Below are 24,408 nucleotides of genomic sequence, written 5' to 3' on the forward strand. Positions count from 1 at the left end.
TTCACAATAGCAACCATGAAATTCTCTTTCCAATGATACCAAATACGGCCCATAAAGAGACATAAAGAGAGAGAGAAAAAACAATTTAACTCCCGTCATAATACAGATCCTGTACGTTTTCCGCCCATGCATTACACGCATTGTCTATGGGGCAAATCGGGTTCACGCTTAGTGACCCCCAGAACGATCTTTGTTGCAATGACGAACATGCACCAAATCCCATTGGTTTTTGCACGCAGTGCTTGTGAGCCCTTTCTATGTTCTTTCCCCTATCCCAATTTCTTTCAAACTTCGTAGGTGTAGTCAATACCATCCCATCAAGGTCACTGGTGTGGCCTTTCTTTCGCCCCACCTATCTCAAGTAACACAGAAGCTACAGACTTCGTACAAATTGCTCTGGATAGTCCAAGAAAAGCTCTTTCGTTTGACACGTAGAAACATGGCGTCATTGCACGCACATCGTTGAGATACGATTGCATTTCTAGTTTTGTATTGTTCGCGTGAACGTTTACAGCGGTTCATTTATATTTCATAGGGCCGTTCACGAATACATATTAACCAGGTGCGCCATTGGTATTGGACGTGAAATATGGCGTCACCTGCTCTTGGGAAACTGGTGTGGAGTGGAAAACTATGGATGTCGTGTTTCTTCGTTTTGTTCTTTCCAAACTTCATACGATGCGGTAAGTCTCAATTCAATGTCTAAGATTGAGGGGTGGTGAATATATACCTGTTGGCTGATTAATTTCAGTTCATGCATTTTTCTCTGGCTACCAGGAGTTGACGTCATGGTTACGAACTACAACATTTAAGACGTAATTTTCGTCATGTAATCAAATTTAATGCACAAAATCTTTGTTAAGTGCCTCGTTACAAATTATTTCAATCTTTTTTCGAATAACTGTATTTCAATATTCAGAATGCGAATTGCATACATTACGTGATGCCGGGTAGGACAAGCCATGAACTTTGTCCTACCTTGGAAGTTAGCAACAATATTAATGTATGCAATTTGCATTTTGACTATTAAAAAATATTTATTCATAACAGGTGAATGAAATCATTTATATCTATAATTTATTGATCGTATTCCCTAAAACATTTATGTGCACGATTCTACATAAATCCAAATATCATTGGTTATTTTCGAAGAATAACACATTAATCAAGTTAATTCTGAATCATCGCCTCGTACAGAATTCAATACCGTAAAGGACTCGATATCAAAATTTAATACAAAATTAAACCAAGAACAACAGCGAAAATGACCCCCTCCCCTCCATCCTCCACCCTCCCCCCCCCCCCAAAAAAAACCAAAAAATCCATTCAATTCCATGAATATGTTATGATGTATAATCGAGTATGATTCAAACTTCTCCAACAACCATTGGAAAATTTACAATCACGTGTAGTAGTTGGAAAATTGCTGTCCAAAGTGATGCATTTCGGTGACCCGGCCGACAGAGTTTTGATGAAATACAGCAAGTTCCAATATCTAAACAAGAAATATGTTCAGCCATGAAGGAACTCGCAGTGTTGAAAGAAAATTTCTGCTCAAATATTTGTACATGGCCGAGAAAGAAGCTGAATCTACAATTATTGTTAAAGTGTGTCAATATGTAAAAGACAAAGTAAATAGATGTTCTGAGAAACCAGCATTTTCTAATGGAAAGAAAAATATGTCATCAATTCGACTGGTATGACTTTATATGTGTATTGTGATGCGAATATAATTATCTAATGTGCGAGACGAGACGAGTAATTACGAATTACTACATACAATTCTAACCACCATTATAATCTTGCTTTACCACTACCTTTTGAACTGACTTTTTAGATATCTGCTTAAAAGGGCTAAATAGCATATTTAAACCTAATATATTTGGTTACGAGCAGCAAATCAGTTCCTGCTTTAAACAAAAACGATCCATGAGGGAGAAACATGAAACTGAATTGTGTCTGGTAGATTGTGTTTGTTCCCTGCCCATTACAAGAATGAAATAGAATGTTTATTGTGAGGTGGAAGTGACGACATACAAATTATGAAGATAACTCCACCATAAGAAATTTTGATTAAACAAATATTTGCATTCGGATGTATTAGACCTATATACTGTATATAAGTATATGAAGTTTCATTTCATTTCATTTCATTTCATTTCATTTATTTCATTCTCCATAAAACACATTAAAACATATCAGCATGGTATACAGATAAAAGGTTGATTACAAGAAAAATACAAAGGGAAGGAGCAAACTAAATTTCAAGGGAATGTGGGGTTAACAAAAAGGGCAATTAGCCTTACGTACCGTAATGGCTTGACAGTATATATATATACCATGTATACCTCATAGAAATAATCGAATCATTACAACAGAAATTTACCTGGTAAAAAGCAGCCTCCCCCAAGGCAGGTTAGCACAGTGATGGAATACGAAAGCAAGAGAAAACATAAAAGTGCAATAATGAATGTAAATCATGGCAACTTTAGAAGAAAACTCATTACCATTAACAACTACTAAATTAAGTATGTAAGATAACTCCTGAGAATCCGGGATAAAGACTGTATTGATCAAATAATTATTCAGTGGTGGGTTATGCTAAATAACTTTGATGAGTGTGTACTTTTCTTCCATGTTCCTATATACTGTTCTATATAAGGGTTGCACAATGTCAATCCTTCCAGTTATAGAATTAACGAACGATACCAGAAGAGTGTGCTTATTGTTTGTTTGTTTGTTTATTTTTATTTACATCATATGAAAAGAATATACAATGAAAAGAAAGTTAACAATTTTTCATGTTATTGATCATCACACGCTCAATGAATGCTCTTAGACGGGTAACGTCCTTCGAGTCGACCAAAAAAAAAATCACTTTTACATGCATATTTTGTTAAAATATATCTTTTTGAGATATGTCACCAGAAATGCAGTATATGAAACAAATATTGACTGTTTAGTTTTCGGGTCAGGGTTAAAACTAAAGTTCCTCGGTGATCTCGAGAATGCACTATGTCCCTTTGTATGTGGCCCTCTTCGCAGTCAATTTTTTATAACTTCATCATTGCATGTTGATGTGGGTATTTTACCGATTCTCTGCCCACGAATGACTGCCCTATTACACAAATGAAATGAGTGTTTATTGCGAGGTAGATATGACAACATAGTTATCATGTCAATAGCCTATTGTAAATAGTACAATGGGGTTCTCAGTGGGAGCGAGAATACTTTGTAGTAGTCCAGCACTGTAGGCTTTTTTGTTGTGTGTGTGGGAGTTTGTGTTATAAAGTGTTGCAATACAGTTTTTCAACTGTGTGTGGAAACAGAAACTTAATAAAATGAACGCGTTAGGCATTACAATAACATCAATAACAAACATATCAACACTTACAAAGAACTACATATTTAGTCATGCAAGAATTGAATGATTCTAATTGAATATATTATTAAAGAATAATATTCTCTTTTTTTTTTGGATAAACATGATGATAAGTTTATACTATAAATTTATTTGAAAATTAGTGTCTAGGCTACTTTCTTTTTGTGCAGAGTGTGTACATATGCATATATATATATATAGAGAGAGAGAGAGAGAGAGAGAGAGAGAGAGGGGGGGGGGAGCTATATTCTAATTGATTACATTCTAACCAACGAGGAATAAATTGCCTTGATGCATCACGTAAACGCTTAGAGTGTGATATTTAGTATGGCACTGTAATGGTCTTCCAATAATCAAATAGTGAAAGGATCTTTTCGATCAGTATAATAGTAGCGTGTACGTCATTATGATTATGAGTTGTAATTATGATTGGAAGTGCTTGGTCAGATGTGCCAGCATTTAGCCGTTTCATTAAAGCTTGGCTGCAGTCATTTTTTTTTCTTGTTACTTTATCTGACATGCACCCCCCCCCCCCCCAACAACAAAAAAGAATGACAAAACACCAAACCAAAAGTTCAGTGGTGTAGGCAGAAAATTGTTTTTGGGGGGTCAGTATAATAGTAGCGTGTACGTCATTATGATTATGAGTTGTAATTATGATTGGAAGTGCTTGGTCAGATGTGCCAGCATTTAGCCGTTTCATTAAAGCCTGGCTGCAGTCATTTTTCTTTTTCTTGTTACTTTATCTGACATGCACCCCCCCCCTCCCCCAACAACAACAAAAGAATGACAAAACACCAAACCAAAAGTTCAGTGGTGCCAGGCAGATTTTTTTTTTTTTTTGGGGGGGGGGGGGGTTGTGGGATTAGAGCCCATGAAAGTAAAGAACTACCTCAAATGTACAAACAGAGGACCCGCAAATGTCAATATGACCATTGACATTTGAACCTTAAATGTAAAAAGATAACCACAAAATATCTTTCTTTATACAACAAATGTAACAATATGTTTAACCATGTGATGAATTAAGAGCTTTTTGCCTACAAATGTAAATAATTCATTTTTTCCCTCAAAAGTCTAATTTTTCAACCACAAAAGTAAAAACTCAATGTTTGCATATCCGATGTACGGTAACTTACCATGATATGTGTATGGTGTTCAATTTTATTATTGTATACATTAGTAGTTTAACCATTGCCGTTGCAATGCCATGTCATGTGTGGTGACAATGTACAAATTTTACAGTTTGTAGGTAACATGTTTTTGCATTTCATGGTTATTACAGATTGTTTAACTTGTGGGCGAAATGTTTTTATATTGTGAATGTTTTGACATTTGTGTTTGCAATCTGTTGTTGCTATTTATGTGTGTTGGATTTGGGCTTTACAGGGATAACCATGTCAAGGTTTGCTGCATGCACTGCGTAAAACAAAGGTACTTGCTTTATGAACATTATGACCGGATTATGTGAAGGGGCCAAATGACAGACTTGCCATCTATCCAAACGGCGGGGGGGGGGGGAGGGTAAACTATGGTCACATCACCTAAAAGTAGCCTGCTCGGCGGCCGGGCGGCGAGTTTTGAGCCAATTTCGCCCAGGCACCGAGCAGCGGCCGCCCAGGCGCTGATTTTGAGGGCATCGCTCGGTCGCTGCTGAAGATTTAGCGCGGAGTTAAAATTTGGGCGGCGCCTGCTCGATTTCACTCGCCGCCCAAAGTACGCTCAGTTCCCGGGCGCTTTATTTTTTTATGCGGCACAGATTGGGGCATGGCGCGTGTTGAGCCTATGGGAAGTACGTTCTTTCCCTTCTAAATAGTGTCTGCACGTACGTGAGACTAGTCATGTTCGCTAGCGCATTAGCGCTGCGAAGAAGTTTGAATATCCATCGCGAACTATGTGTTTAGATAACATTCCTCTTCGTTTAAGTTAGTTAAGTTTTATTGACTAATTATTGTGATGTTCTCCTTATTGATGTGCTGCCTCCTCTTCAGATTTCCAATTTCATTTTAATTGTTGATGTAATGATTTTCCATAACACAGAAAAACAGACCTCGACTACTTGTACTGTCTATTACGCACACGACCACTATTAGTCTGTAAATCCAGAAATCCAGCTCGGAACTAGAGATAGATGCCATGTGTTGCGTCTGGCCAGATGAAAGGGGCTACTTGTAGATTTATACATGTTGTGGTGCATCCGGGGGGGTGGAAGCATGATGGGTATAGACATGTGCAAATCCTATTATGCATGGATATCCCAACAATAATGAAAATTCTAAATAACTTCGTAGGGCGCTTCGGGTTTTTTTTTTACGTGTTGGAATTGTGCTTATTTGATGTGCGATAATGTGGTGGAGAAACGTTTACAGTGCACTCTCGTTATAAAGAACACCGATATAACACAATTTCATTATAAAGAAGTAAAATCTCTGGTCCCATATGTGGGATTCCCTTTGTATTCTATTGTTTTTGCAACCCTGATACATGTATAAAGAAATTTGATTATAAAGAAATTTCATGGGTCCCGAGGACTTCTTTATAATGAGAGTGCACTGTACATGGTGTTCTAGAAGTGAAGGATATGCAGGATGTTAAGAATGTGGATAAGATATCCCTCCCCGCCCGTGGCAGTGACCAATAAAAGACAATGACACCATGGACCGTGTGTTGAGTGGTCTGACATAAGTGTAACGTTTATATTTAGGAAAAGTCTGTTGACCTCCAAAGTATATACAGTATTTAAGATAATTACTATTTTTTTTTTTATCAATGATGGTCCAAACGTGAAGCATTGGTGGAGGAGTACATGTATGGGCCAGGAGGAAGTACACTCCCTTCACAATGGCGATTCACTCATTCACATATGATGTATGTCATCACTCTCAAGTGAAGCAAGTATTGGAACAAGGGAACAGCCTCTCGAGAGGAGTATAGGGGGAAGTGTCGTGGCAGTATTGGAATGCCCTTACAGGTACACTCCCCTCAAGAAGTTGTTCCCTCATTCACTTACAGTGCACTGTCGTTATAAAGAACACTGATATAACAAAATTTCATTTTAAAGAAGTAAAATCTCTGGTCCCATATCTTGGATTTCCTTTGTATTCTATTGTTTTGGCAGCCCTGATATAAAGAAATTTCGTTATAAAGAAACAATTTCATGGGTCCCAAGGACTTCTTTATAACGAGAGTGCATTGTATCTCTTTACCAGTGAAGCGATTATGGGAGCAAGTGAAAAACCAGAGGCAGGGTGATATTGAAGATTGGACAAGGCTACAGCAGTATGGGAACAGAGTGCAGCAATAGTCCATGTAGATGTACATAAGGATGGCTGAGAAATCTGTGTGATGAAATAATGCTTTATTAAATATTACACATACACATGTACATGGGACGGAAGTTATCATAAACTGAGTTGTACCGTATTTATGCGCAGTTAAGCGCACTGCGGTAATAATCAGGGAGCACATTTCTTTCAGATATACCAGTGCATGTTCATTGCATGTTCTGAGAGGAAGAGTCTTGAAAAGGATGCAGAGGTGAATGGAGAGTTGCTTATATTAGCCTCTGTGGATGTAATGCGGCATTGTATCACTCGCTTCGCTATGTCCTGGGTGACGGTAGCTGGGCATTGAGTGTTGACGTTATGTTGGCTGTCACAAAAGTCTGCTCCACAACCGATGATAACATTAGCTTTGGTGACAGTAAGTGTACTTGGCTTGGTTGATGTAAAGAGGTCTTGGGATGAGTTTATCTGAGTACTCTGCGACAAATGGTCTTGTGATGTGGTAGATAACTGTAGGTATTATGGGCAGAAGTGGCTGGTCGAGCTTTATGATGGGAACGTGGTTCAGCATGGTGTTGTATTCAGCCTCAAATAACCCAACGGTTGCTCCAATCCAAGTGTAGTTCTGGATTTTGAAGAGTTGTCTTGTATCCATGGGTGTTTCGGTGAGGAGATAGAAGAGGTCACCTTCGGTGAGTTCTCTGAAAGATTGATACAGAGATATTTAGGTAGTGTGTGAAACTTATAGTGTTTGTAACTGTGACTACGTAATGTTACAATGTTGGTGGTATTTGAGATGGACAAGCATAGTAGAGGTGTCCTGTTGCAATAGGCCTCACAATTCTGGTTGATAAGTACTGTTTTGAGGGGAAGCCTGCTGACTGACATAAAAGATATGATTACAATTGGTTGGTAGTTGGAATGTTATGCCCGGGGGGGGGGGCAGTGTCATTACAAGGTGTACACCATGCGCGTGTATGGACTTTCAAAATAGACCCTAAACACGTAATTGAAAGTCAATCTCAGGATACCCTAAACAAGTATTAAAGTTTGAAAAGATACCCTTTTAAAGTAAACAATCCGTTAAAAGTATACCCTTTTTTCGTGATTTTGGCGATTTTGATACCCTTTTCAATGTACGCGCGTATATCGTCCTACTATGAAAAACAACCGTTTTTACGCGTTTTTTTTCACACGTGCATGGTGTACACGTTGTAATGACACTGCCCCCCCCCCCCCCCCCGGATGTTATGTTTTTACCTGAGGAGAACAAGCCGGTCATACTTTTTTTCTACTTTGGAAAATTTGTTGCCATGTTTTTGGAACTTCTTGGGCTTGGGTTTCTTCACTGAGAGCACTTGGGCTGTCAACCTTGTGTTCTCTGATGTGGTGGTCAAGACTTCTGATAATGTCACGTTAGTCACCGTGGGATGATTAAATATTGCCATGGCTGCATCAAGGTCCCCTGCTTCAAGGTATTGTGCTAGCATGGTGATATCTGGAATAAGAAAGAATGAAATCTATATATTACATCTTTCTGATATGAAGATTTGGGGGTATGAGTTACAGGTTAATGCTAGTGTTGGACAATAATTAAAAGATTAAGGTGTTAGCAAAATCAACAGGTACAATTACTTTGGCTACATGCAGTGTTTGTTGAAGGCATGCTGAAGGGATTTTAATGTAGGCCTACTGGTACATGTCTTGAACTGTTTTGATGTTGCACATAATTTTGTGTAATGTTCCTGTGCTTGGAGGATGACTGTTGTTGATGAAGGATTCTGGTGGTGAGAGGATGCATTACCCATACGGGGAATACATCCTCTCACCTACTGATTTTGATGTTGGAAGTGAATGTTGGGATAGTGTCTGTACTCACATTGGCTGGAGTTGTTCATGGGTGAAATTGTCCGAAGTCCTCCCAAATTAGATTTGGGTAGCGTTGACGCATGCGGTTGAAGACAATTAAGCCATTCGTGTAGATGGTGCGAGTGTTTGGAAGGGGATCTTGTGCCATTGATATTCAAAGCTCTTCCTGGCAGTGATGTTTGCCTGATGGTCACCATTCTCTGGAAATCGGTACACTAGCACAAAGCACATCCAAGGGCGAAGTTGGGGGTTGTTCGTAAAGTTCGAACTATGACCAGTGTTGTGTTGTTGGAGTCTGCGTTGGATACATGCTGTTTCACCAACATATGCAAAGTTGCGATGGGTGTTGCTCACCAACATGTAAACAAAGCCAATGCTGCTGTCAGGTAACTGTTGCATTCGAATTGTAGGGGGATAGGGGTCATGGGTATGTTGAATTGTGGCTGATGGGGTTGTATTGTCCAGTGCAGAGAGAATGTTTTTGATGTGGTGTAACCATTGTGGAGTATTCTGAAGCAGTTTCCTTATGCCCATGATGGTGTCATTGCGATCATGCTTCACAAATATTATGCTGTCCAAGTTTTTGACTCGACTGATGAGGACCAATAACTGGTCTCTTTCCCAAAGTCGGTACTTTCGTTGTTGACTTGAAATCTGAGTAGCAATTTGTGGACATGTCTCCCCGAGTGCCTTGTGCACCGTGCTACAAACATAGTAGGTTACACGGAATTGGATGCGGCGTGCTTTAGTATGACCCTTCCCAACAAGCATCAAACGTAGCTGTTCAGTTTCATTTGGCAAGTCCATAACAATACAGAGTTGACCTTGAGAGAAGCGAGGTAGTTCATTTGTTGCAACAGTATTGTTGTATGCCAGTCGAAGTACCTGTCCCTTAAATAGTACCAACTTCTTAGGCTCAAGACAGGCTTTGTCAAGCTGGAATTGAACATTGGCATTGGCATGGCCCCATACCCCTTGAGTAGTCTCAACCTCATCAGTAGCAAGGAATGTTTTGCATTGTACAGTTGGGTCAGATTGTTTTTGTGCAATGTATCTGCCAATTATTTCTTCGCAGGCAGCCTTAGTACCCACGATTTTCAAGGCATATTGTGGTACATCATCCCATGATGGTACAGCATGAGGCAGGCATCGATTTCCAATGATGTGGATGAACTTCTCAATGTCCTCATTCGTGATGTTGACATTGCACAGTATCTGTATAAGTTGCTGTAGGTCTGCATCTTGGCATGCTCTGACATAGTGGCTCATTGTGATAATGTGGAAAGAGGTCATAAGATGGTGACTGGCCCAAAAGGGTGTGCCATCAACTGGAGCCAACTGGTATGGATCTCCAGTGGCTATGACCAAAATGCCTGCCATTGGCTTGTTGGAGCCTGTAACATATCTGAGGATGTTGTCAAGAGCAGCAAAGAGCTGAGCTGAAAGTAGGCCTATTTCTTCTATGAATAGCACTTTTAGTCGCTGCAGCATAGCCAGTTGTACAGGTTTCTTTGAGAGACTCAAGAGAGCTTTGGACACGATGTTTTGCACTGTTTGGACATTGGCATTTAAGACCGGAATGTGAAAGAGCATATGGATATGGGTGCCTCCAAGGCGTCTTGCTCGTTCGGAGTTTATGGCTGCCAAGAGTGATGGCATATTCTTGGAGAGGGCATACGTATTTGCAAGGAGCAAAATGTGTGTTTTCCCTGCTCCAGGGGGACCAACAAGTACGAAGCAATTACGGCTACTGGGTTGGTTATTGTGTAATGTGTTTATTGCTGTAATGCATGTATTGAGTGCCCTGTTCTGTTCTTCTAATGATGCTGCACTTTGATTTCTGATTGGTGTAATTTGAGGTAGGAACTCAACTGCTCCTTCTTTGAAGTGTTCAATGTCTGGAAAATTGGGAATAGGTTCTCCTCCCAAGGCATCTATAGCAGTATCTCGTAGGAAACGTTCATGCCGGATAAGGTCATGTCTAACAGAATCTGCAATGTCTTCTTCTGTAGTTGACGGGAGCGCAATGTTTACTTGCGGGTCAAGCAGTATAGTGCGCAACGTATGAAGGGCATCACTGAGGTGCTTGCTGAATGTTTGTGAACCAAAAGGATACCAAAGCAGTTGGTCTGTGACATATGCACGGGCGATGTTCTTGACATCAGTTTCATTACGCCCATTATCACTAATTAGTTTCGCTGCCCTTAAGGCTGCAGTCATGTTTGGTTGACCATATATGTCTTGTTCAGTACTGAATTGTCCCATGGTCAAGATGATGTGGACAAAGAATTCAGGTAGATTTGATGGGAATGGTGCCTTGAAGACAACTACATTGCGTCTCATGTCTGCTATGTCAACGAATCGCTGGTAGTGTTGAGTTGCAGGAACCTCCTGTTGTTGTTGTTGTTGTTGCACAGGGCCAAATATGTGGGCATATAGATCCATAGCAATGACAGCGATATTTGGATCAGGGCTGGTTGTGAGGGCATGGATGTAGGATGCCGCATGCGAGACATGAGCAGCACGAATGCGAACACAACGACCAACACCGTCAATAAGATGAGAAGCGTTTAGGATTGGATCGAGATGTGCTTTAGGATCCTTTTTCCACGTGAACCAGCGTAAGTAGGTTTCCAAAGTGGAAATGAGAAGGAGCTCTGGTGGTCTAATTGAAAACGCGGTGGTGTTGTCTAGGTAGTACTGGCCTTGGTGGTGACTACAGATGGCAGTAACCTGAGATGGTGTGAATTGCCGCCACGGTCGCGGTAGGGCCAATCGGTCAGCGGCCACCACCATCTTGTTCTCGTTGGTGATCTTGAAGATTAGGGCGTCTGTGCTTGAAGATGGCAGAGCGACACTCGGGTGATTTAGTGGATGCATGGACGTATGTGGTGCTGGAGATGACATATGGGAAGCGAAGTGCATACCATATCATTTCAGTAAGCGCCAGTTCTCTGGCAAGGGCTGCAGATGTGTCATTGAGAGGGTGCATGCGCTGGCCTGATATTTTTGTATTGATGAGGTTGTGTGCTTGTACCAATACCTGACCTGGGCTTGTGGTTGTGGAAAGCTGCACAGGGCGTCTCTCTTCTACGCCTGCAGCATACTTGGCCAAGTATTAAACTTGGAACTTCCTATTACATACCTGTACGTTTGTGCTGGACTTCATCGCTACAAAGAGGCGAGGCACAGTCGGAACAAAGTGTTCACCAATTTGGGCTGGATAGTGCCATATGCCAGCTTTGAACTGTGGTCCAGTTTCCCAATGTTGGCCACATGGGCATAATGTCACCAGATCAAGGTAGGCCAGGTTGTTGTACGTGTAATAGTAATAGGGTAATGGTAATAGGGCCCCCGTCATACGAGATGAACACGTATGCCCACACATGGTATTACCGGACACTATTGAATTACCGGACGCGCGTTCTACGCTCGGGACTACACGTATCGAATGTGCAAGTCGAGTGGGGTGATCAAGAAATGTATGACGCATCGTAAGAACACAAAAAACTAGATGGAATTTTGACTGCGCGCAGTCGAAAATGATGCCTCCGCCATAGAGCAATTTAAACAAGTTTGGAGTTTAAATCTCCAGTGGTTCTTGAGATATCATGATAACAATCTCAATGTATGGAATTTCATAAGTTGACCTCTGTGACCCTTGACCTTTGACCTACGTGCTCCAAAATCTAATCAGATTGTCTTCCTATGGTGATACACACTATCATTAAGTTTGAAGTTTAAATCTCCAGTGGTTCTTGAGATATTATGATATGGTGATACATACTATCATTAAGTTTGAAGTGAAAATTCTCCAGTGGTACTTGAGATATCGCGATAACGATCTCAATGTATGGAATTTCATAAGTTGACCTCTGTGACCCTTGACCTTTGACCTACGTGCTCCAAAATCTAATCGGATTGTCTTCCTATGGTGATACACACTATCATTAAGTTTGAAGTTTAAATCTCCAGTGGTTCTTGGATATTATGATAACAATCTCAATGTATGGAATTTCATAAGTTGACCTCTGTGACCCTTGACCTTTGACATACGTGCTCCAAAATCTAATCAGATCGTCTTCCTATGGTGATACATACTATCCTTAAGTTTGAAGTTTAAATCTCAAATGGTTCTTGAGATATCGCTGACAAACTCAATACAAGGAATTTCATAAGTTGACCTACGTACTCCAAAATCTAATCAGATCGTCTTCCTATGGTGATAAATACTATTCCCGAGTCTTAAGTTTAAATCTTAAATGGTTCTTGAGATATTGTGATAACGGTCAAACGGGACGGACGTACGGACGGACAACCCGAAAACATGATGCCTCCGGCACCACACATCTAACTTAGCCTAACGTATGAGTGACAAATACATGCCTTTTTCATGAAATAATCCAATTTTCCTAATGCCCGTGCAAAGTGAATGGCTGTCAAGTTTGTTTTAAGAATGTCATTTTGCTATTTGTTTTCCGTGCATTTTCTTCTCGCGCGACTCGCGACTTTTGCGTTTCGCCATAGACATAACACGGTGTCCGGCAATACAGGTCGATTTTCAGCGCCGCGAAATAAGAATCATAACATGTGCAGGGACTAGATCTACGTGGGTACACTTTCCCATGACCATGTGCATGGCATTTTAATTTTAAGCGCCAACATGCTAAATAATCTGGTCAAGTTCACGCGATTTCTACATTTACACTTTTGCGTAGCAAATAATGATTCGAGTAGACTCTAGTGTAAAATCTAAACAGTTAAAAAGTTACTCGCTCAAAATCGCTCAAATTTTGTATCAATTTGAAGAAAAAAATCACATTTTCACTTACCCATCATTGATGCCATTTGCCTCATGATCATCTTGAACTTTCAATTTTGTTTGGGTGACATTCCGAGCATCCGAATGCTTCCGAAGACGTTGCTTCCAAGACCTATGATGCCGAAGATGACGTTCTGTGTGACGTCACAGGTCTACTAAATAAAATAATAAAATTCACTTTTTGGCTCAGATATATACTGTTTCGTATGTTTTTCAGCGTTTTAACCCTCTTGAAACCATTCTAAGGCGTTCCATGCGATACAATGTCAAAATGTTGGCTACAACATACATATCTGGGGCATTTTAGGTCATTACCTGGTATTTTACTACGAAAGTAATTGAGAGTATTCCGTTAAAGCCCTAGTCGTGTGGTGCGCCACCTACCGGTGGTTCCGGGAACATTGCGTCAAGACCCCTTTTTTAAAAAAGCCCCAATCTGTGCCGCATAAAAAAATAACGCTTCCCGGGCGGTCGCCGTCCGGGCACCGACCTAATCGAGCGTTCACCGTCGAGCGATTTAGGTCAAAAATCGAAGCCGCTAGGTCAAAGGCTGCTGAGCTTTGGGGACTCTCAGGGCTATTCCCGACGACCACGGTCGAGCTACCTTTCTGCAATGGTAATTACGGGTCAAATCTTACGGGTAAAAATGGGGTGACTATTTCGAGACAGCCTCATACTAGAGGTGTTAATTGTATATTCTTTTTATTTCTTTTGAAACATGAAATAGAGGGAGAAATCCGACTGGTTGATGGGTACAGTTCAGATGAAGGCAGGGTTGAGATCTTTCATGAAGGTCAATGGGGAACAGTCTGTGACTACGCCTACGATAGTAGTTGGGATGACTATGATGCGAGGGTAGTTTGTCGACAGCTTGGATACTCGGGCAATGTTGGTGAAGCCAGGAGTGGTGGCACATACGGACAAGGATCTGGCCCGATACACCTTAATTATGTCGGCTGTTTGGGATATGAATCACAGTTAACTGATTGCTATAATGACGGATGGGGCAACCACCGCTACTGCGGACATTCTCAAGATGTTGGAGTTTACTGTGGAGGTAGGTCGCGAGTACCCATACTTATTTTCGGCGCCTTTTCGTGTAGATACCACCAACAACAAAAAATGTTTGTAGATACAGTCTTGTACATTTTCCGATCTATAGGCGAACTTAATTATTATTCCAATATTCTTTGAATATATCCTCAAAAACTGTTGCAGAGAGCTCCAATTATCTTCATGGGAAATTTCTTCTTTGACTTAATCACACACTCTAATCTAAACTATCTAAACCAGAGCATTTGAGGGCAGCAAAGCATGATCAACTTTTCATTTCTTATGGTTTTTATAATGTATAGTCACATTTTTCTCATGACAAACAGAGGTCCTTGGGCCTAAAAAGAAAAATTGAAACCAGTTTTTAGGGGGCATCTGACATCCCATCCGAAGAAAATGTTGTCTTTTTTTGTCTTTTTTTGTCTTTTTTTTGCTTTTTGTGTGTTTAGTAATGTTCATTCCTATTACTTTTTACTGGCTTTGAGGGTCTTTTTGGGGACTCTTGAGGCTAGATCCGACGACTGCGATCGAGCTTATAACCTTTTTGGCAATGAGGGGTCAAATCTTACGGGTAAAATGGGTAGACTTTTTCTGGCCAGCGTCATACTAGAGGTCTGATACCTTCGTTTCCTTTATTATGACAGATGACATGGAGGGAGAAATCCGACTGGTTGATGGGTACAGTTCAGATGAAGGCAGGGTTGAGATCTTTCATGAAGGTCAATGGGGAACAGTCTGTGTCTACGCCTACGATAGTAGTTGGGATGACTATGATGCGAGGGTAGTTTGTCGACAGCTTGGATACTCGGGCAATGTTGGTGAAGCCAGGAGTGGTGGCACATACGGACAAGGATCTGGCCCGATACACCTTAATTATGTCGGCTGTTCGGGATATGAATCACAGTTAACTGATTGCTATAATGACGGATGGGGCAACTACCGCTACTGCGGACATTCTCAAGATGTTGGAGTTTACTGTGGAGGTAGGTCGCGAGTACCCATACTTATTTTCGGCGCCTTTTCGTGTAGATACCAACAACAACAAAAATGTTTGTAGATACAGTCATGTACATTTTCCGATCTATAGGCGAACTTATTTATTATTCCAATATTCTTTGAAAATATCCTCAAAAACTGTTGCAGAGAGCTCCAATTATCTTCATGGGAAATTTCTTCTTTGACTTAATCACACACTCTAATCTAAACTATCTAAACCAGAGCATTTGAGGGCAGCAAAGCATGATCAACTTTTCATTTCTTATGGTTTTTATAATGTATAGTCACATTTTTCTCATGACAAACAGAGGTCCTTGGGCCTAAAAAGAAAAATTGAAACCAGTTTTTAGGGGGCATCTGACATCCCATCCGAAGAAAATGTTGTCTTTTTTTGTCTTTTTTTTTGCTTTTTGTGTGTTTAGTAATGTTCATTCCTATTACTTTTTACTGGCTTTGAGGGTATTTTGGGGGACTCTTGAGGCTAGATCCGACGACTGCGATCGAGCTTATAACCTTTTTGGCAATGAGGGGTCAAATCTTACGGGTAAAATGGGTAGACTTTTTCTGGCCAGCGTCATACTAGAGGTCTGATACCTTCGTTTCCTTTATTATGACAGATGACATGGAGGGAGATATCCGGCTCGTCGACGGGTACAGTACTGATGAAGGCAGGGTTGAGATCTTCCATGATTTCCAATGGGGGACAGTCTGTGATGACGGTTGGGATGACCTTGACGCGAGGGTTGTTTGTCGACAGCTTGGATACTCAGGCAATGTTGGTGTAGCCAGGTATGGTGGTACATACGGACAAGAATCTGACCCGATATACCTTGATAATGTCGGCTGTTCGGGATATGAATCCACGTTGACCGATTGCTATAATGACGGATGGGTCAACTACGACTGCGAACATTCTCAAGATGCTGGTGTTTACTGTGGTGGTAGGTCGCGAGCACTCATACGTATTTACAGCACCTTTTCTTGTCGATACAAATAACCCGTGTTTATATACATGTCAATTTTTCCAATCTATAGGCGAACTTATTATTCCAATATTTTTATAAATATCTTCAAAACTGTTGCAGTGAGGTCCAAATATCTTCATCGGAAACTTCTTCTTTGACTTAATCACACACTCTATCTAGACCCAAACCAGAGCATTTGGGGGCAGCAAAGCATGATTTATTGTTTAGTTCTTATGTTTTTGTAATGTATAGTCACAAATTTTCTCGTGACAAACTGTAGTCCTTCGGTCTAAAAAGAAAAATTGATACCAGATTCTATAGGGGGCATCTGACATCCCATCCGAAGAAAATTTCTTCTGTTTTTGTGTGTGTTTGTGTGTTAAGTAATGATCATTCCTATTACTTTCTACTGACACACTTTGGTGATTGAGGTACATGGCAAAAAGTCGACCCGGCTTTGAAGGTCGTTATGGGGACTCTCGGGGCTTAACCCGACGACTACGTTCGAGCTTCTAACCTTGTTGGCAATGAGAGGTCGAATCTTGCGGGTAAATTGGGTGACTATTTCTGAACAGCCTCATACTAGAGGTATGATACCTTCGTTTCCTTTATTTTTTAAAGATGACATAGAGGGAGATATCCGGCTGGTTGACGGATACGGTACAGATGAAGGCAGGGTTGAGATCTTCCATGATTTCCAATGGGGGACAGTCTGTGATGACGGTTGGGATGACCTTGACGCGAGGGTTGTTTGTCGACAGCTTGGATACTCAGGCAGTGTAAGTGTAGCCAGGAGTGGTGGTACATACGGACAAGGATCTGACCCGATATACCTTGATAATGTCGGCTGTTCGGGATATGAATCCAGGTTGACCGATTGCAGTTATACCGGATGGGACAACCACTTCTGCGCACATTCTGAAGATGCTGGTGTACAGTGTGAAGGTAAGTTGAGCTAATTCTTCAAAGAAATGCCAGCATAAAATCTCTCCCACAACGTCTAATTTTCTGATCGAGTTTGAAGTAGAGAATGAAGCCTTTGTTTATTTTAGTTCTAACCCCTCTTCGTTTTGCCATTGAACCATCCCTCTTCTCGATCAGTGATAGTTCTGGCAGATGTACGTGTATCTGTATGTCCCGTTCGTACATCTGTCTGTTAGGTGTAAGATATTTCATATTGCGTAATATGAAAGAACTATGTCATGTTTACAGTGGCGTGCGCAAGAATTTTTCAGGGCGGTGTTTTACAATTTGAAAATCGTGCCGGAAATTGGAAAAATTACGTCGTCAGATTTTTCGTTCAGTGGGGGGGGGGGGGGGGGGGGAGAACACTATTGTTTACCCCTTTAGCACAACAAAAATTGAGGGGGGGTAACCCCCCCCCCCCCCCCCCCCCCCCTGTGTACGCGCCTGCACATTTAACTCTCTTCTGTTTCCTTTTTTTTTTAAACACGGGTACAATTCCCTAAATTCAAACATGAACAAATAGCAAACTATCCTTTATAACGATTTTAAATTTTTGTATTTCTTTAATTGCTTATTTTATTGTTTGTCTTGCAGATTCTTCAACTCCGCCTACAGTGAAAACATCTTCACGTGTCCTGGGCGTCATGGCATCTGTAGGTGTGTGCTTGTCCTTGCTGACCATGCTAGCTATCATAGCCGTATGTTGGACCTGCAGTAAATCGAAGACGGCCGTTACACCCCGGCCATTGGAACAAGCGATTCCACTAAATACCCTGAGTGCTCATCCTGCAGGCACCAACATCCAAACAGCCACTGCATCGAATGGAAACTCTGGTGTGGCGTGTCAACAAACTATGCGTATATATCCACACGATGCAAACTTAAACCCTCCGCCACTGCCTATTCAAACAACACACTAATAGTCCAGTCACACTGACAAGACCAACACCATGTAGACCAAAACAAAAACAACCCCCCCCCCCAAAAAAAAAAAAAAAAAATATATATATATATATATATATATTTATATATATTTTAGTAAATAAATACATAAATAAATAAATAAATATATGAATAAATAAATTAATTAATTAATTACTTAATTAATTAGTTTTAAAAAAATATTTTTAAAAAATAATAATAATAATAATAATTTTAATAATAATGATAATGATGGAATTTATATTAAAAAGCCGCATTTCATGATTACCCCTATGACCAAGAATACATCGGATTTGAGTTGGTATGGTGTCATTTTAGCGGTAGGATTAAGGGGCTTTACAGTAAAAGCTTGGTATGGTGTCATTTTAGCGGTAGGATTAAGGGGCTTTACAGTAAAAGCTCCGGCGACAATTGCTCAGTTATCATTAAACCGAATTTCTACTCGACACTAACCCTTTATACCCATTATGGTATCTCGATACGTAAACCCGGCCCAGTTTCTCTGTATTTTTTATAAGTCGGCTTCATGACTGATGCTTGACATTATCGTTGTGTGAGACCAATTTGCAGCCAAGCAGAACAGTATATCTGAAAGGATTACTATTCATGAGGTTGCAAAAGCATTCGATGACATACCCTCCAATTATTTCCTTATTTAAATGAAATGTGAGTAATAATTATAATTGTTTATTGTTGATTGTTGGAAAATTGTCAGGAGGTTGGCACGTAGCTCCTTGGGCCTTCAAGTATGTGCTAATGTCCTAACTTTAAATTTAAATTTAACCAGCTTTCAAAATTAGCCCTAACCTTTTATTTTTTGGTAAAATGAAGCACGGAGCAAATGCCGTCGTTTCGAAATCTGACAGATTTTGTTGACCTTGTATGCGCTTTGGCTGGCAATTACATTTTTCCCTTTCAACATCAATTAACGCCTAAAAATATATTTCCCCAAATTATGCTATACATAGACAAATTCCGTTGTGATTACTCATAAAGACATTCACAAACAATAACTCATAAGATTAAATTAAATTGAAGTAGTTTGCTTTTGCTGCTTTTTGAAATGCGATGTCATTTTACATAATTGGTTTTTAAGGTCTCGATAAACATTAAATAATTTAAACAGTAGGCTTGCGGGTGCACCATGTGAGAGATAGAGAGAGGATTGAGGAGTCCTGAAAAGGACTCTGACTCGGTAATCTTTCTTGGGGGTGTGTAGTCCTGAAAAGGACTGTTTGTCGGTTATCTTTCTTAGCTTATAGTTATAAGGAGAACTATAGCGCTTGGAGAGGATGAGTGGCTCGACGTTTCGAACAGGTTGACTATCCGTCGTTGTTAAATAATTTATGTACATGTTGTCTTTTTCAAATAAAAAAAGACTAATCATATATTAGAACATAGAATTATTCTACTAATTTTTATCCTGAACGAAACACAGAATTCTATATACATTCATGATTAATCTATTACCTGTATGTACTATTTCTAATGACTATATTATGAAATTATATTTCGAATTATTTACTCAGACTTTAGGCTTCTTTTGGCAAAGCGTATTCTCTTGGTTTTAAAGCGTTTGGAGATAAATAAATATCTCGTGCTGTGATATTATAACAAATTTGCGTCTACGAAAATTTGAAAGCTTGAAAAACCTTGAAATATTGGCAAAATGATATCATTATGAAGATACTCGTATATATTCAGATGATACACATACACTACCTTAGCACATCCATACATGTTTTTCGTGTGTGATGTTTTTTATTACCTGCTTTTGCGCTGATTTTTCTTACAACATATTACTTTTGTTGATGTGCTTGAAAAGTTTTAACGTAGAAAAACGTTTTAAAAATGCGCAATAATTGGTTTGAATACATTAGAGTATAATATTGTGAATACACAATATTTACGGTGAGCTTTTCATTATGTTTATGTATATCAAGGAAATAAGTACTAAATGTCATAACTTTTAAATGTGTTGTCGTGAAGTTTTATTGTTGAATGGTTAATAATCAGTGTTTTATAATGCAATTAAGGCATACTTGTAATTGAAAAAACTGTAAGGGAAACTGTATGTTATCATTGGTAAAGTTTTTTTGTTAATTAAAGGCATATTGATGATGATGACGACGGTGATAAAATAGTAACAACAAATCTTTTAATAGTAATGACGATAATGAAAGTAGGCCTAATTATAGTAATAATAATGGTAGTAATAATTACAAAGATAATGATTGTTTTGGTTTGTTATATTTTTGCCGTATCAAAAGCATATGTACATATATAAATATTAACATAAACAAATATTAAATTTTCTAAAAAGAAATTGGTTTGATTGCTCTATTTAGAGCCATTTATTACCTGGCTAAGTTCTTCCTAAGGGTGATGCTACTGCTACTACTACTAATAATAATAATGATTATGTTAATAACAATCATGATAATCATGATAATAATCATGATAATGAAAATGATGGTACTACTACTACTAGTAATGATAATAATAACAATACCAATAATAATTATAATAACATAATGATAACCCCTTCGAAATTTGTGATTCAATAGCAATTTCCAGAAAAATTTGACAGAACACTTGAATTTGCTTTTTAATACGAGAGTGTAAGTACCCCTATCATTATATTTAATTATGGATTTGTTCATATTCTCTTCATGTAGAGGAGAGGAAATCCACTCTCTTAGGAGTCTTATCAAGGATCACTTCGTTTTGGAGTTAAATCCACTCCAAAATTATACTGGAATCTACTCCAAGCTAGTGGTTGAATGACTCCCTTGGGAGCGGGTTTCTGTTATAACTACTGTTATAATCAATAGGTCTTCATGGATTAATTTTTCAATGCATCATATGCAGTCCATCTATCTGCAACTGATGAATGTAAATTCTTCCATGCCTGTGTTTCAAATTTCCCCATGAATGTTAAGATTGACTTAGGGGGGTAATACAAAGGACAGACCTATATACTGATCTAATACTATGAAACTGGATGTGAAACAAACAAAACATGTATCAGGTCTTCCAACGATGATAAATTGTGTTATTTCGATGTATCGAATTGATGTGTATAATAATAAATAAATATTTTTCTTTTTGCTATTTTCTCATTGTACAACAAATAAAACGTTTACAGGTGCCTGTTAATGATTTTCAAATTCACGGGTCTATAATATTTATATTCTAAACTGTCTTTTGTAAAAATTAGACGTGTGGATTGTTGTTATTTGAATAGTAAGCAAATGTTTTATCTCCTTATGACTGAATCCAATTTGATTAACGAGCGACAAGACAAATAATAAAAAGTTAGTCCACTATAATATTTGATATAAATCAATCGGACTAAAAAGTCCACCAAAACAATCTTTCCCATTCAACTCACTTGGCTGAAGAAACGTCATTAAATGAAAAACTGGCTAGTTTAGTGTACTATATTTTTGTCTTCTTCAAACAATGAAATATAACGTTTTAAGTGAGGAGGCAAGAATAAAAGGGCTTTAGTTCAGATGATCTTTGACCTTACATCTCCAGTCGTGCTTCACTACCCCCCCCCCCTCACACGCACACACACACATACACGCACGCGCCCACACTCGCGCGTGGCGCACACGCACATAACATTGCAGATTGATACATTTTTTGCTCTGACTTGTGATTTTTGGTTTTAGAATTTTGACAATTAGTAATGTACACAAAATGTACAATTTTCTTAAAAGAAAGATGAAATCTCTTTTTTTAAACCAATACTTTGTTTTCTTTGTTTGCCACATCTCTTCCATCTGTTGCTGTCTGAATCATGTTGAACACATGCAGTGATACTGTGTAAGGCATGCCGATATCTTTCACAGCACCCATGTTTAATTGAAGAAAACAAAGCATTATCTTTTTTTCTATAAATGTGTTTTCTTTGAAAATTCCCTAAATTTCTAATTCACCGAAGATGAATCATGAATTCAAAGAAGAAAACATGTAAACGTAAGGATCTCTTCCGGTCCTATTAAAACAAAAATGGGTATTGATGCAGATGATCCGTGCTGGAAAGACATCACCTGCAATGATGGAGGTGTTGATGGTGAGTTGACAGTGAAGCTGGTGTGGATCCTCTTTGAAGGGCCATTGATACACTGGCTGTCTTGGGAGGATTCCGTCCCTCTCTTTTATCATTATTTGGTTACGCCACGGGGGTATGTACAGCTAGGTATATATGTTTTAAGATCAAATGATAGTTCAAATCAATTAATGAGAGATAACATAACTTATGCAATAACTGCCTGATTTGCACAATGATCCAATCAAAGGCTGAAGCAATTTTTTTTTGAGAAAAAAAAAATTCGCGAGTTTTTCGAAATTAGCCAGTGCTCACCATAACGTCAAATTATATTGTTAATACCTTTAGTGCAATTTGACTGTATAGACTCCGGTTTATCCAAAATTTCTTAGAAAAAATTCATGCAGATATAATGAAATACAACATTCAGAAAATATTTTCACTGTATAGGTCTACTGAACATACGATTACCATTGGGGAAAACGGAGAAATTCTTAAATACATCGAAATTCACTTTTAAACATGCCCACTATAACTCTGACGACTGTGATAGGAAATTTAAGACCAAATGTAAAATTACGCTAAATCAAAACAATTTTTTTTTAAATTAAATAATAAATATATAGTCAAAGGGTTTTATTATCATGATTGTAGGTTAAATAATAGTTTTCAAAGTGATATGGATTAAGTCGTTAACTAAGACCAGGAGACAGTGACATGATCGAGAGCTAACTCTTTCTAATTCCGCTTTAGTTGCAGATGAAATTATCCATGCAATACAAACAATTTAATGCCAAATACATGCGCTGCATTATCACTTGCTTGGAATGTATTCTGCAAGTACCAACTCTAAACTCTGCAAAAAGAAAGCAGGAATAATAAAATGCATAAATAGGCTTATTTATCTTCAATTCTTCTTTACCTTCAATTAACGCTAAATTATATTCAATAATATTTTTTATAAATACACAATATATGTTTATTTACTCATCATTTACCAAGTGGAATATTTATACGCTACATGTGTATAACGACTAAATAAGGTTTGTATCTGCAAACTATCACTGGACACAAAAGCCTAGACGTATTTTATTATCCGAATGGGGGCAGTCGATCGAGTGGGGCATAGAGTTGGGACAGTTTTCAAAGTTGATGATGTGAAACCCTCCCCGTCCCCCCCCCCCCCCTCATCGGCCCTCTACATGTCCGCCAAATTTACTGATTGAGTAAACAATGAAATCGTTATAGCTCTCCTTCCCATTTCTCGTTTACTCTCCTCCAAATCCGTATATCGGAGGCATGGGGTGCAATAAAGAGGTTTACCAAAAACATTGAATCTCTTTTATCAATTTATGGGTACACCAATGGGGTATGCACAGCTACACGTAGGTATGGATTTTATATTTCAGTGGGACATGATCATGACGCGGGACTTTTTACTTTATAACTTCTGGAGTAGTTATTTTATCCTCTCCATTTTCATATGGTATGTAATACTCATAATAAGCTATATGGATTTTATATTTCAGTGGGACATGATCATGATGCGGGACTTTTTACTTTATAATTTCTTGAATAGTTATTGTATCCTCTCCGTTTTCATATGGTATGTAATATCGACAGTGGGCTATATATTGATCCATAAAACACACTCCCTACATGCTTATTTTGTGTATGCAATTAATCATTCAAAAAGAGCTGTTGAACGGGGAGAAGGGGGACACAAAATGTAGCTTGGATTAAATGGGACAAAGTGTCCCATTTCACACCAAATAGGGGAAAAAAACGAAGTACCCCCAACATATGATTTTAAAGTTGTCATTAAAAAAGTTAATCAATTTGTTGTATCAAACATCTAACTGTATTCAGATCTTCTAAAACAGCTAAGTTGTTTACTGGTAAGACCTTTGACAGTGAATTTCGAAAACAGGAGGAAAAAGAATCGTCAAAAAAAAAGTGATAATAAAATCTACGAGCAAGATCGTGGTATAGCTGTAAATGCTTTTGTGAACATAGATATTTAAGACCTTTTGTAGAAATTTAAACATTTATACAAATCTTTCGAGTTA

At 38.8% G+C, this 24,408-nt stretch overlaps 1 protein-coding gene across 1 annotated transcript; it reads left to right on the plus strand.

The window, feature by feature from the left end:
- Positions 1-461: 461 nt before the first annotated feature.
- On the plus strand, positions 462-18,322 carry LOC115920675 (deleted in malignant brain tumors 1 protein-like). Its single transcript, XM_030977058.1, has 6 exons — positions 462-683; positions 14,085-14,414; positions 15,055-15,393; positions 16,024-16,347; positions 16,993-17,316; positions 17,932-18,322. Exons 1-6 carry the CDS (start codon positions 590-592, stop codon positions 18,255-18,257), a joined length of 1,737 nt encoding a protein of 578 aa, XP_030832918.1. The 5' UTR covers positions 462-589; the 3' UTR covers positions 18,258-18,322.
- Positions 18,323-24,408: the final 6,086 nt, after the last annotated feature.

Source organism: Strongylocentrotus purpuratus, unplaced genomic scaffold (assembly GCF_000002235.5).
Source record: "Strongylocentrotus purpuratus isolate Spur 01 unplaced genomic scaffold, Spur_5.0 spur5_scaffold_9, whole genome shotgun sequence".
Taxonomy (NCBI): domain Eukaryota; kingdom Metazoa; phylum Echinodermata; class Echinoidea; order Camarodonta; family Strongylocentrotidae; genus Strongylocentrotus; species Strongylocentrotus purpuratus.

Coding starts and splice junctions, on each gene's coding strand:
- LOC115920675 (XM_030977058.1), top strand. CDS start 590: ATGGCGTCACCTGCTCTTGGGAAACTGGTGTGGAGTGGAAAACTATGG. Junction 684..14,084: donor TCCAAACTTCATACGATGCG/GTAAGTCTCAAT, acceptor AACATGAAATAG/AGGGAGAAATCCGACTGGTT. Junction 14,415..15,054: donor TGTTGGAGTTTACTGTGGAG/GTAGGTCGCGAG, acceptor TTATTATGACAG/ATGACATGGAGGGAGAAATC.